The sequence below is a fragment of the Onychostoma macrolepis genome, chromosome 01 (genome assembly GCF_012432095.1).
Source record: "Onychostoma macrolepis isolate SWU-2019 chromosome 01, ASM1243209v1, whole genome shotgun sequence".
NCBI classification, from domain to species: domain Eukaryota; kingdom Metazoa; phylum Chordata; class Actinopteri; order Cypriniformes; family Cyprinidae; genus Onychostoma; species Onychostoma macrolepis.
Window position 1 is genome coordinate 31,340,336 of NC_081155.1, and position 12,311 is coordinate 31,352,646.

At 38.7% G+C, this 12,311-nt stretch overlaps 1 protein-coding gene across 1 annotated transcript in view; it reads right to left on the reverse strand.

Annotated features, from left to right (window-relative positions):
- Positions 1 to 878: 878 nt before the first annotated feature.
- si:dkey-92j12.5 (multiple PDZ domain protein) overlaps positions 879 to 12,311 on the reverse strand; it is a 45,943-nt gene continuing 34,510 nt past the window's right edge. The window contains exons 31-43 of the mRNA XM_058768352.1: positions 9,282 to 9,359; positions 8,811 to 9,182; positions 7,736 to 7,819; positions 7,282 to 7,505; positions 7,050 to 7,197; positions 6,860 to 6,931; positions 5,480 to 5,528; positions 5,349 to 5,392; positions 5,143 to 5,253; positions 3,552 to 3,656; positions 3,343 to 3,446; positions 1,554 to 1,677; positions 879 to 1,338 (exon numbers count right to left, since the gene is read on the reverse strand). Of these exons, the coding sequence (XP_058624335.1) occupies positions 1,174 to 1,338; positions 1,554 to 1,677; positions 3,343 to 3,446; positions 3,552 to 3,656; positions 5,143 to 5,253; positions 5,349 to 5,392; positions 5,480 to 5,528; positions 6,860 to 6,931; positions 7,050 to 7,197; positions 7,282 to 7,505; positions 7,736 to 7,819; positions 8,811 to 9,182; positions 9,282 to 9,359 (1,680 nt within the window). The 3' untranslated portion in view covers positions 879 to 1,173. The remainder of the gene's footprint in view (positions 1,339 to 1,553; positions 1,678 to 3,342; positions 3,447 to 3,551; positions 3,657 to 5,142; positions 5,254 to 5,348; positions 5,393 to 5,479; positions 5,529 to 6,859; positions 6,932 to 7,049; positions 7,198 to 7,281; positions 7,506 to 7,735; positions 7,820 to 8,810; positions 9,183 to 9,281; positions 9,360 to 12,311) is intronic.

The following is a 12,311-nucleotide window of genomic DNA, read 5'->3' on the forward strand; positions in this document are numbered from 1 at the left end:
TTTGTATACAGATAAATTTACAGTAGAAAAAGACAAATCTATGAGCTGATGAATGTTGATTATCATTTTAAAGAACAGTGAAGCGCTGACTTGCATGGAATGCATTTGACAACATATACAGACAATAATTATACAGCTATAATTGTTCATTATTGAGTTACAGTCAGAAAACATTCCTATATATTAGTCTTGCTTAAAATAGTTTTTTTGCATGATTTATGACAATCTAAATGTGAAACCGAACCACACTTATGAATAACTACACATAATGTGAGCACTTAGCACTAACTATGCCAGTTATATCTTCAAAGGCTGAAAAGTGGACATTAATGGTACAAATCTGTTGTGAAGCAATACAGTACAAAAAAAAAAGCTGATACGTGTAAAAGAATCACAGTTTACAATTCACAATGGTTCTCAACAGTTTCATTTCATGAAAGCTTGAAATTAATTGTGGATAATTTACCATATATAAGTGCCGTCAAATCGAATAATCACGATTAATCGCATCCAAAATAAGAAATAAGTTTTTTGTTTACATAATGTGTGCACTGTGTATATTTATATGTATATATAAATACACACACATACATGTATATATTTAAGAAATATATATTTATATTTATGTAAATTTTAATATACATATATACATGTGTGTGTATTTATATATACATATAAATATACACAGTGCACACATTATGTAAACCAAAACTTATTTCTTATTTTGATGCGATTAATCGATTTGACAGCACTAATATATATATATATATATATATATATATATATATATATTCCACAATTTTTACGAACTATGTTCTTCGATTAAATCAAAAGTCATTTATATTTTATGTAGTTTATTATATTTGTATATAGTTATATTTTAATAGATTAGTCAGATTTAATATATTAATATTAATCATTCATATTTAAATAATTTAATAAAAATCATCCTGTAGACCCCCTGGTTGAGAACCACTGGTTTAGCACTAGTCTCTATTGGCTTCTCCCACTTTACACACGTTGTCTGAGATATTTTTGCAATTAGAAAAGACTACATTTTGTTTAATTTTTTTTTTTGGAGAAATGCAGCTTGTAGAATCTCCAGTCTAACAATCAGTAATACATTAGCTCCTTGAGGTCTATGCAAAACATCGCGACAGGACAGTGACATTATCAGCATGTTGGTTGTTGTTTTGAGAGTACTTGTAGTGTAACTGTCCCGCTGGTTTGTCTAAGGAGCTCGACAGCTTCAGAATGAGTGACACCCTCCAGACTCTGTCCATTTACTGTCAGTAGCTGATCACCGCGACGCAGATGCCCGTCCTCCACCGCAGCTCCCTGTGGAAACAGAGCACTGTCACATATGCTTCACGATCAAATACACAAATAACATTACTTTCTCAGTCAAATGACTGCATGTCAGGAGGTGGCATGTATGCATGCCACCATACATGCAAACTGAATGTGTGTTTGGACATGTATTGATCTCTTTGGCGCACTGCAGTCAAGAGATTTACTCAACCTTTTTTAGTTTAAGACTCTTTCTTGTGTACCTTGGGAAATATGTTCTTGACATAGATGGGCAAGTCGCCATGGGAACTGCCAAATCCTCCTACAATACTGAAGCCAAGCCCAGTAGAGCCACGTTCAAGAGTGATAGTCTGGAACTGGGGAGAACTTAAACACACACAAAAGACAAACAGAATTTAACCCATTTTTTTTTTCAGACACCCTTTTGGCAAACAGGGCAACAATTAATCTCTTAGTACAGTTAGAAAAATGAAAAAAGCAAGCATAACACTTCTATTGAACAGGGTGTTTGAATAGTCTGGGTGCCCTGGAGGTGAAGTCCTTTATCAGAGCTTTAGTGTGTAGAATTCTGCTGACTCTAATGCCTCTACAAAACTGCACACGCAAACTGGCTCTGAAATATCCACAAGCAGGCGTTTCAGTAAAAATGTGCAATTTTAATATATATTTTATGGACTCATTGAAGGCAGCGTTGGGATAAAACGAGTAATAAATCTTAAATGAAAGCATAAATCGGGGCCATCCTCAGCAGACCAGGAACATAGTTGACTAAAGTCCTGTATGATGTAATGTTCTTATTGGTTCCCAGCCATAAAAATTTTGTCCTGGACCTATGTATTTTAGTGACAAAACATTTCACACAGAAAGTGTTAAAAGAAAATTAAAGCAAAAAATTACTTTCTAAAACATATTGGAGTTCTATACATACAACTGAAGTCGAAAGTTTACAGTACACCTTGCAGAAACTGCAAAATGTTAATTACCAAAATAAGAGGGATCATACAAAATGCATGTTATTTTTTTATTTAGGACTGACCTGAATAAGATATTTCACATAAAAGATGTTTACATATAGTCCACAAGAGAAAATAATAGTTGAATTTATAAAAAATGACCCTGTTCAAAAGTTTACGTACACTTGATTCTTAATACTGTGTTGTTACCTGAATGATCCACAGCTGTGTTTTTGTTTAGTGATAGTTGTTCATGAGTCCCTTGTTTGTCCTGAACAGTTAAACTGCCCTGCTGTTCTTCAGAAAAATCCTTCAGGTCCCACAAATTCTTTGGTTTTCCAGCATTTTTGTGTATTTGAACCCTTTCCAACAATGACTGTATGATTTTGAGATCCATTTTCTCACACTGAGTTTAACTGAGGGACTCATATGCAATGCAACTATTACAGAAGGTTCAAACGCTCACTGATGCCCCAGAAGGAAAAACAATGCATTAAGAGCCGGGGATGAAGATCAGGGTAAATTTAACTTATTATCTTATTATAGTATCTTCTATAACTTCTGAAGGGCAGTACTAAATGAAAAAAGTTGATATTTAGGCAAACTGAGAAAATTCTATTTTAAATGTGTTTTATTTCTGTGGCTGCAATGCTAAATTTGGCTAAATTTTCAGCAGCCATTACTCCAGTGTTTAGTGTCACATAACCCTTCAGAACTCTTCTAATATGCTGATTTCAAAATAATAGCATTTTTATTAAATAGAAATCTTTTGTAAAAGCCTTTACTGTCACTGTTGATTATTTAATGCTTCCTTGCTGAATGAAAATAAGAATTTATTTCAAAATAAAAAAAGCAAAATTTATTTAGATTCAAATGTACTGCCCACATACACAATACATATAACTTTTCCTACAAATCAATAGAAATAAATAACAATAAAAAACTAATAACAGTAAATAAAAATGTTGCCAATACAATGTGGAACATAATACAATAGGATAATAATAATATAATAGGAATCCATGTCAGTACAGTTTGGCAGTTTTTATGTATTAGAAATTATATTAATTTCGAGTACCTCTGGTGGTTGTGGGTATTGTAATTCTCTGAGAGTCCAGGTGAGGAGTGAATTAAAGATGACCGATCTTTACTAGCTCCATCTGCACATCCACTTGGCATCAGCTTTAATCAAACACACAGGGTGTGACATTCAGGGAAAGATGAGCTCTGAACATTAGATTATGTTTTGAATCTGAAATGATTTGATACATGTCTGAAGATACACACCTGCAGTGTGATGGCTCCACTGCTGTTTCTCAGGAGAGTACTTGCCTCAGTAACTGAGAGGCGTTCAGTTGATGTACCGTTAATGCTGATGACCCTAGCACCCAGCTGAAAATTCAATTCAGAGTTGATTATTTTTGAGGGTGGTGGGAATCAATCAATTTGAGTATTCATTTTGGTGTCATTTTTTTTGTAGTAGGAATTAGATATGTTAGATAAACTAGTATCTAATAATAAAAAAATAATAATAATTATGTAGTAGGAAAATTTCTGTATACATTAAAATGGTAATTTTGGCCTGTTCCACCTTGACCATCTTGACTATATACAAAAATATAAAATCATTAGATGTCATCAACTCAACACATTTTCCCAAAATTAGTTATAGTTCATTGCAGTAAAAATTAATTGCAGTAAAAATGTAAAAATGTTATTATGAGCTAATTTTAAAAATATATATTTTCTAAATTTTTACACAAATTTCAGTGTTCACAGAATGCGGCTTGCTCAATCATTCAACCCTCAAAAATTCTCAATGGTAGTGTAAAACAATACCCGTTTTACCTTGTCAAAAACAGCTCTGTTCACAGCAAGCCGTTTCAGTGCATGTTCCTTTAAATGCTAATGAGATCTGCTCACCCCACCTCTCTCTTCCATGGGGTGACGAGCTGTTCTCATGAGACTGTTTACTTTAGCCAACTAGCACGTTTTTAGGAAAGGCGATTTGCAAAAATCAGCGATTTGGCCCACCAAGTGTCAGTGTTGGGGAAAGTTACTTTTAAAAGTAATGCATTACAATATTGAGTTACTCCCTAAAATGACTTTACTTAGTTACTTTTTATGGAAAGTAATGCGTTACGTTACTTTCGCGTTAACTTTTTAAATATGAGCAGGGCTTGATTGTTGTTTTTAATATAAGAAGTTCTATTTATAGCAAATGTAAAATCCCTTTCACACCAAAAAGCATAATGAATAAACCTCAGGCTGAAGGAAAAGTAAATTCACATCTGTACAGTAGAACGTAGGAGAAGAAGGTTCAACGCTCTTCAGCAATTAAAAAACAATGAAGCACAATTGTTAGTTTATCTAAAGTCATTTTTGCTTATTAGTATGGTTGAACTGGATCAAAGGTCAGCAGCAAAGACATTGGTTAATAAAATGGGATTAGATACATTTGTGTTATTTAACATATTTAATTATTGCAGCTTTGCGTCATATTCTGAGTTTGCATTTCACTGTTTTAATTCATTTTGATGAATACTAAAATCATTTTTTGCGAGTGAGATGAATTAATGCACATTCACGTTTAATCTAGAATTACAGTAACATCATGTCCACACAGCACACACAACGCCTCTGAACTTCCAATTTCTCCAAACATGGGGACAAGAGACTTGTCATTCAATAAATGGGAAAACAAAGTAACTGCCGTTACGTTTTTGAAAAATAAAACTCAGATGTTTTCTTGTAAATTAAAAAGTAATGCATTACTTTACTAGTTACTTGAAAAAAGTAATCTGATTACGTAACTCGCGTTACTTATAATGCATTACCCCCAACACTGCCAAGTGTCATGCATTCTCATTGTCTCTACCTGCAGAAGTCCTGCATGTGCTGCAGGTGTGGTCGGGTCCAGGTTGGAGATATAAATCACTGAATCTCCCTGTGTGCCTCTCGATCTCAACTCCACAGACTCAAATTCATGCTGGGACAGAATCACACCAACCTTACAGTTACTACTGGATCATACAGTTACTGCAGAAACATGCCTTATATTACTGCATGTAAAAACAAAGCTACCTTCTGAACCGTGACAGTTCTGATGTCCACGTTTCCATCCACAGCTGTGCAAAAAGATGAAAGCATTGACTCGATGAATAGAACTGAATATTGAATAGTGAATAATTGTGTGATGTGACAGACACTCTTACAATCATCTGTGCTGAGAGAGGAGAGGAGAGGGACATCCAACTTGTCCACCTGCCATAACACGAATAAAACACAGACTCTCAAACACTGTATAGATTGTGCACCGTCTAGATCTAAGATGAATACCACTGAGACAAGTTGTGTTTGTGTGCTGTAAATATGTGTAGAGTATATCACTATCATACACTACCATTCAACAGTTTAATTTTTGTAAGTTTTTTAAAGAAGTCTCACCAAGTGCTCATCAAGATTTGATTATAATACAATAAACACCTTATATTGTGAAATTTAACTACAATTTAAAATAACTGTTAACTATATTAGAATATATTTTACATTTCTGTGATGGCAAAGCTGAATTTTCCAGTCTTCAGTGTCACATGATCCTTCAGAAATCATTGTAATATACTGATTTGTTGCTCAAGAAATATTTCATATTATTATCAATGTTGAAAACAGTCGTGCTGCTTTCATTTTTGTGGAAAATGATATTTTCTTTTCAGGATTCCATAAATAGAAAGTACAAAAGCATTTATTTGAAAGAAATCTTTTGTAACAATATAAATGTCTTTTTTACTGTTTATTTTGATCAATTTAATGAATTTAATAATTTAATGATACATTTTTGAACAGTAGTGGATCTAATATATTGTATAAAATATTAACCTCACAGTTTTTAAAAAGAAAAGAAATCATATAATTTTCTTTTATGCAGTTATAATTTCAAAACTTTCCCATGTGCTATTCGTTAACTTCAAACAATTACAAATTACTATTTATAAAAGGAATTATAATAAGAGGTATAAATCTCACTATTAACAAACTATTAACTACGACTTTTGACTCAATAAACTCCTAATTTGCTGCTTATTAATAGTAAGGTAGTTGTTAAGTTTAGGTATTGGGTAGGATTAGGGATGTAGAATATGGTCATACATGTGCTTTATAAGTACTAATAAACAGCCAATATGTGAATAACAGGCATGCTAATAAGCAGCTAGTTAATAGTAAAAATTGGTCCCTATACTTAAGTGTTACCGTTTTTTTTTTTTTTTTGTATTAGTTGGTGTCACTTCAAAGAATTTGATAAAATTGCTAAAATTACGAAAGATGGTTAAATATATCAACTTTAAGTTGACACCCTTGTGTCAGTCACTGAGCAATGGCTAACTTTGGCTCGTTATTCCCATTATTTTTGTCAATCTGTTCATTTTGTTCAATCTGTTCATTTTCTTGCAAAACAAGAGCATATTTTGAACCCTTTATAAAAATAATTTCCATGAATTATAACACATACATATTTATTGTTTTAGATCACAAGTAGTAGTTTAGATGGTACTGCATAACAGGAATGATCTAGCTGTACCGTATAAACTGAATACCTGATCTCCATATGAGTAGTGTGATGAAGCTTTAAAACGTGCCACCTCCAACAGCACAGGCCCACTACAGCTCTACAACACACACACACACACACACACAGAGAGAGAGAGGATCATAATTAGCCCTATTATGATTAAGAAGGAAATGCATCAATTGCTATATTCCTAAGTGAAGTGTATTTGTGCGCACCTGCAGTAGTGCGCTTGCATAGTCCTGTGACGCAGCTCGGATGTCCTCTCCATTCACAGACAAAATCTGGTCACCTAGCAACAGTCTTCCATCCAAGTCTGCAGCCCCTCCCCTTGTTATCTCAGACACAAAGATTCCAGTGTCATTCCTGCAAGACACATAGACAAGTATGAATTCAGATGAATCACTGTGCAGTTCTGTAATGTAATTATATCCCTTTAGAATAACCCACCTTTTCCCCACAATGCGAAGCCCCAGTCCCTGTCCTGTTTTGAGGTTCAGTTCCACACTGAAGAGGTCCCACATGTCTTCAGGCGTGTGGTTCTGGAGGGGGTGTGTGGAGTGGTTCTCTGTCACAAGGTCTCTGTAGATACACAATTGCACACGCTGCGGACTCAAGCGCAGGACGCTCAAGGCCTCCTCGTGAGTGGCCATTCTCAGATCAATGCCGTTCACCTGGAGGAGATAATAATCACACTTAAGAGCCATTCAGAGAACCTTGGATAGGAAAAGATTACATTTTCCCCATTTGAACATTCAGTTCAGTTTAATCTGCACTGTAGCTTGTTGAAGGCACAAGTTCAAAGTAATGATTGCTACTCTATGATTGGCTCAATGGAAGTTCTCTGTGAAGAGATCAATGAACTACATTCTATACAACTTCACCGGTAAAGCGTGTTTTTTACCTCTAGTATATGATCTCCTGCCCACAACCGACCATCTCTGTGTGCCGCACCATCCTTATTCACTTCATGAATCACTATTGCTCCCTGACAAAGATAGAAATTTAGTTAAAGCATTTAAGTGAAAAGCTGAATTGAACATTTGAGTCATTCTTTAATGACACCATGCATTCAAGCTGGCATGAACCTAAAAATAGTGCAATATTTTTAATAACTTTTCTTTCCTTTTAAATGTTTCAGAATCCAAAGGCTTTGTTTATTTCCACATAAAAAAAGCCCCAGGGAAAGAGAGAATATTGTTTGAACTCCCATTTTGATTTCTGGTGATTGCAACATGTTACTTCTATATTTATTTTTAATTTAAAGGAATATTTTATAAGCTTTATCAAGAGCATTTCTGGCCTTCTGTCGAATGCCACATAAAAAAATAATTTAGACCCTTTCCTCAGTTCATAAAAATGAGCAAAACCATGATTTAGACAACTTTACAGATCAAATAATAAGCATTTTTCTACTAAATAATTCAATATTAAAAAATAAAAAAGAAACAAACTTTATATTTCTGGTTTTAAAACCCTTCTGTCAACATACCTCATTCACTTCCACTGTAAATGAGTTTTTGTTTGAGTTATTTTAAGATTATTTCCTGCACTAGTTGACAGCATCTCACAATTTAAGTTATATTTGATCTGTAATATTTCTTTGAAGGGTAGTTCATGCAAAAAATCTAATTTCAACTCAAAGGTATATGGCATCTGAAGTTATATGAGCTACTTTTACAGTAAATTCCTATATTCAGATGGTAACTGATAAAATGATATCTTGAATGCAATGTATGTTGCTTTGCTTTGGAATGCATAAATGCTTTGTCATTTTTTTTTTCTTTGTAGGTGAATTTCGAAAAAAAAACACTGCAAGAACATTCTGCTAATGACATGAGTAGAACTGATATTTTCATTTTTGGCTGACTATCACTACTACAGACATTGCTGTGGTATTTGATATTCAGATTTGCACTGAAGATGCTGTTTCAACACTGTGAAGTCTAATATGCTTGGTTTAATTTATGATTTCTCACCAGTACTGTATTGCAGCCTCCTACTATGCTGAGGCCGAGCCCTGTGGTTCCCTTGCAGATATCAATGGTATTTACACAGCCAGGTATGATGGGACATGTTAGGGGGTCAGAGCTCACAGAACATTGGGTAAAGTAAGAAGAGCTGTGAGGCCCCATGCAAGTGCTCTGATTGGCCGTGGAGCCGCAGTGAATGCTCTCATCAGCTGATGAAATGACAGATGACGGAGGAGTACAGTGGCTGGGGGACATGTGACTGGCAGGATGACAGGAGGGCTTATGATTGGATGTGGCATTGATTGGAGCAGGAAGACCAATGTTGAGGCTCTCTGAGGAGCGAGACTTCAGTTTATCTTCTCTACTGATCCTTCCATCCTATTGACAAACAGAAACATGAGAATAAAGAGAATGAGAATGAAGCAGGTGGATATTTTGTGTCGTGTTTTTGTCTAACATTTGATTTGACAGATTTACCTGTGACAAAGCTAAATGTTGACCTTCTCTGATGCTATTAATATGCATGGCAGGAGATACAACAGGACAGCTGTCCATCTAAACAGATAAAACTGCTATTAGATAAGGTAAGTGACAGAAGATGTCCAGTAAAAAATAAAGAATAAATGAAAAATTCAACAAACTTGTCAGAAACATGCAGTTAACTATGCAAATATATTGTAATGAACTTGTTCAGAATGCTTTTTTTTGACAATGATTTGATTTGTTAATCAAGGATAACATACTCGTTTACTTACGTAACCTTGGTTCCCTGAGATACGGGAACGAGTACTGCGTCGCTAGATACTAATGGGGAACACTCCTTTTTCTCCGAGGACTGAAGACTTTTTCAATCACGCAGTGTAACTGCACGGCCATTGGTTCGTGCAGTGTATTAAAAACGAACCAATGACTCGGCAGTGGTGCTGCACGAGCCTATGGCGGTGAAGCCCGCCAGAGCCTGCCAGAATGGGTGGGGCCATCTGGCTACATAAGCGGGCATTTCGCCATAGGATCTCAGGTAAATTCGACTGAAGCGACGACACTGAGTCGTGCAGCATCATGGCACAGCAATGTATGCAGTAATCATTCCCGTATCTCAGGGAACCGAGGTTACGTAAGTAACCGAGTATGTTCCCTTTTGACACTTCACTTGAACTGCGTCGCTAGACGCCTAATGGGGAACCAATTCAATCCCGCCGTGCCATGTAAGAGGAACGACTGATATAAACTGGCCTTGAGTGATAAGGACTCAGAGGGACCAATTATATGCAGGGTGAGCCCTGCGGGAAGCAAGAGGGATGAACTCATAGAAGTCATTCCAGCTTTGGATAATCGTTCCAAGGGTCTAAAGTACAGCCTCAGCACTATTATTAGGGCCAAGAGCGTTCTTGAAGAAACAGGCAAAGCCTGGGAGTCAGACCACCTAGATAGGCGTGTGCACCTTAAGCAGATAAAATCCGGGCCTGTAAGGCCGGAACGTCCAAGCTATAGAACCTGGCAAATGTGGACGGTGAGGCAGAGATGTCTGCTATGGACACACCACTAGACCACGCCCAAGAAGAGGCGATGCCTCGAGTGGAATGGGCTCTCACTCCCACAGGGTTCTGAAGACCCAGGGAGGAGTAGGCTAGTGCGATAGCGTCTACCAACCATCGACTTTGTGACCGGAGACCCCTTGGTGCGGCCACCAAAGCATACGAAGAGTTGTTCCGACTGCCTGAAAGGGGCGGAACTCTATGTAAATTTTCAGTGCCCTGACTGGGTCCTGGTCCTCCTCAGAAGGAGGGAGCGCAGAGAAAGTAATAACCTGAGCTTTAAATGGGGTGTAGAGCACCTTAGGGACATATCCTTGTCTTGGCTTTAGGACGACCTTGGAGTCGTTAGGCCCAAACTCAAGACATGCAGGGTTTATCGAAAGAGCCTGCAAGCCGCCCACTCGCTTAACCGATGCTAGTGAAAGTGCTTTTAAGGTTGCAGACTGAAGTGGCTCAAAGGAGGAGCCCTTGGGGGCTCTCAGGACCGTGGGCAGATCCCATGTAGGGACCGTGAGAGGTCGGGGAGGATGTAGGGGAGGCCCACCGACTGTCTGGCTATAGGAGTGTGAGAAGCTGCTATAGCTGCCACATACACCTTGAGCGTGGAGGGGGAACAGCCCTTATCCAACAGCTCCTGCAAGTAGGACAATATCACTGATATGTCACATGATACGGGGTCCTCATCACGGGTTGTACACCAGGCGGAAAAGACCGACCACTTAAGGGGGTAGTGGCGTCTCGTGGCCGAAGCTCTAGCCTGTGAGATCGTATTTAGGACATTCTCGGGGAGATCTACCGATTCCCGTCGAGAGCCCACACATGTAGAGCCCACAGTTCGGGCTGAGGGTGCCAAATCGTTTTGTTCACCTGAGAGAGGAGATCCAGCCTCAGGGGAACGGGCCACGGGGTTGCTATAAGCAGCTGAGACAGCTCTGAGATCCAGTGATGGTTTCTCCAGAGCGGGGCCACTAATAGCACTCTGTGTCTGTGTTCCCTGGCTCGCCTGATTACCTGGGGGATCAGAGCGATCGGGGGGAAAGCGTATAAGAGGAGGTAGGGCCATTCATGGGCCAACGCATCCTTACTCTTCGAAAAATAAGTTCGGCACTGAGAGTTGTCTTTTGAGGCAAAGAGGTCGACCTCTGCCTTGCCAAAGATCTCCTAGATTTTCTGAACCGTTTGCGGGTGGAGCATTCACTCGTCTGAGGGGACGTTGCTCCGAGATAGCATGTCTGCTCCCTGGTTCAGCACGCCAGGCACATGTGCTGCCCTTAATGAACGTAGGTTGAGATTTGCCCACTCCAAGAGGCGCCTTACAAACTCGAAAAGGCGTTTCGAGGTGAGCCTGCCTTGGCGATTTATATAGGCCACCACCATCATGCTGTCTGAGCAGACTAGCACGTGGTGTCCCTTCAGGTCCGGCAGGAAGGTTTGAAGCGCTCGACATACTGCAATCATTTCGAGGCAGTTGATGTGTAGCCGACCTACTGCTATCGACCAGGAGCCGAAGGTCGGATTGCCCTCGCACAGAGCTCCCCAACCTGTGTTGGAAGCATCTGTCGAGACAGCCTTCTTTCTGTAGACCATTCCCATCATCACGCCTTGTCTGAACCATTGCGGGTTCTTTCAGGCGGCCAGGGCTGCAACGCAGGCTTGGCTCACCCTGACGCGGATGCTTCTATGATGCCACGCGTAGGGCGGAATCAAAGGTTTCAACCAGTACTGAAGGGGTCTCATCCGGAGATGGCCCAACTGAAGTACTGGAGTAGCAGAGGCCATGAGGCCTCTTCAGCGCCATCCACTGAGGAGAGAGCAGAAGAAGAGTTAGAGCAAAGGCGGGCCGAGTAGGGAGTACGCCACGACTTCGTAAACTCATCGTGGACCTCCGGAAAAAACGGAGAGGCACGCTGATGAACCATTCATCCAGACGGCTACGAGTGGGCTCCTCCAGTGTGGACCACTCAAATCCCAG